Here is a 1,887-nt window from a genome sequence, read left to right on the forward strand (position 1 = left end):
AGAAATATCTGAGATCAAAAGCTCAATAAAACTTAATTTTTAATGAGTTTTATATTGAATTTATTTCATAATTTATTATAATATTAGCTAAAATTGACTGAATAACTTTTATAGTGTTAGTCCTATGTGTAGGTATACTGTATGCAAATAGTAATAGATGTTCAGTAATTAATGCCTTTAATTAATTAGCACCCACATATATAATTTTCAATAAAATCGGCTGTTGCCAGTACAGTAATCAAGTTACTACGTACTAGCTAATTAAGTTAGTGATAAAAAAAAAGTCAACCATAGCTCTCTTGTATGATTTTTAACCACCTGATGGCAGAACATACTAATAATCCCAATATTTGAACATAAGTACAAAGATTAAATTAAGATAATTTGTTAAAAATAAAATTTAAGAGAAAATTTGCCTCTCGTCATTATTACCAATAATTTATACTTATCATTAGCTAGCTATACAAATTAAATCATGCAGCAGGTGTCCTATAATAACATCTAAAAACGATAGAATACCTAAAATAATAAGAAAATTAAATTTCTAGAAGGAATAGCCTTGTCTAATTGTTAACGACCCTGGATTGAAGTAGTACTACTTTAATATGCGATAGAATTATAATCATTAGCGTATAAGATTTTGAAACAAGTAATTTTATAATATGATATTAAAATTTTTATAATTAAAAAAATATATAAAAATTTACATAAAGAGACGTATTGAAGATACAATTGTATATTTTTCTCTGATTAAGAAAAGTAATTAGTTTGCAAGTTGCAACCAAAACCAGGTCAATGAAAATTGACCCTTAACGACCAAGACAAAAGTATAATAATAAGAAATGGTTCATGCATGGCACTTTTCGTAATAATAGGGAAAACAAGGGTTTTTTTTGGATTGATCCTAGTATAAATACATAGTGTTTAATAAAGTCCAAGGACATAAGCTAGCAATCACACAACATTTCTCAAGCATATTGCTTTGTATCCTTTGCAACCTTAACATTAGCTTTGCACATTCTCTAAGATATTTAAATCAAGTTGTCACGCACATACAATATTATATGGTGGAGATGGCTAAAATGTTCACCATTCAATTTTTTTTCAAATCCCTTTTCTTCTTTTGGTACCGGTTCTTCTTCAAGCCGCTCAAGAACTTCCAAAGAACCAATAGTATTAGTTACATCACCACCACCATTGCAACCACTCAATCATCGTTCAATAAGTACCGCAAATTCTCTTCTTCTTCTTCTTCTTCTCTTCTTCACCGTTCAGACCTCAACGAGCACACCCTCTTGTTCGACGTAGAGGGTGCGCTCCTGAGGTCTTCTTCGGTGTTCCCTTACTTCATGCTCGTTGCTTTCGAAGCCGGAGGGCTCGTAAGAGCCATTGTTCTCGTTCTCACGTACCCACTTGTTTGCTTAGTCGGAGAAGACTTGGGGATGAAGATAATGGTGATGGTGTGCTTCTTTGGGATAAAAGAGAAAAACTTTAGAGTTGGGAGTGCTGTTCTTCCAAAATTCTTGTTGGAAGACGTAGGTTCAGAGATTTTTGAGGTGGTGAATGGTGCTGGAAAGAGAGTTGGGTTGAGCAAGATGCCACGTGTCATGGTAGAGTGTTTCTTGAAGGAGTATTTGAATGTTGACTTGGTTGTGGGAAGAGAAATGAAAGAGTTTTGTGGTTACTTCTTAGGGTTTATGGAAGAGAGAAAAAATAATAATAATGTGGATCAGCATGTTTTGGAGCTTGTTCAAGAAGGGAAAGGAAGTTGTTCTTCCAATATTATTGGAATTTCAGGATTCCGTAATAAGGATTTTCGTCATCATGAGATCTTTTCCCGTTGCAAGGTTGGTCTTCTATATGAATTATATTATTATTATTATTATT

The 1,887-nt window shown here is 32.7% G+C and overlaps 1 protein-coding gene across 1 annotated transcript in view; it reads left to right on the forward strand.

Moving 5' to 3' along the window:
- LOC107648044 (probable glycerol-3-phosphate acyltransferase 2) overlaps positions 931-1,887 on the forward strand; it is a 2,829-nt gene continuing 1,872 nt past the window's right edge. The window contains exon 1 of the mRNA XM_016352070.2: positions 931-1,847. Within this exon, the coding sequence (XP_016207556.1) occupies positions 1,065-1,847 (783 nt within the window). The 5' untranslated portion in view covers positions 931-1,064. The remainder of the gene's footprint in view (positions 1,848-1,887) is intronic.

Source organism: Arachis ipaensis, chromosome B06, assembly GCF_000816755.2.
Source record: "Arachis ipaensis cultivar K30076 chromosome B06, Araip1.1, whole genome shotgun sequence".
NCBI lineage: Eukaryota > Viridiplantae > Streptophyta > Magnoliopsida > Fabales > Fabaceae > Arachis > Arachis ipaensis.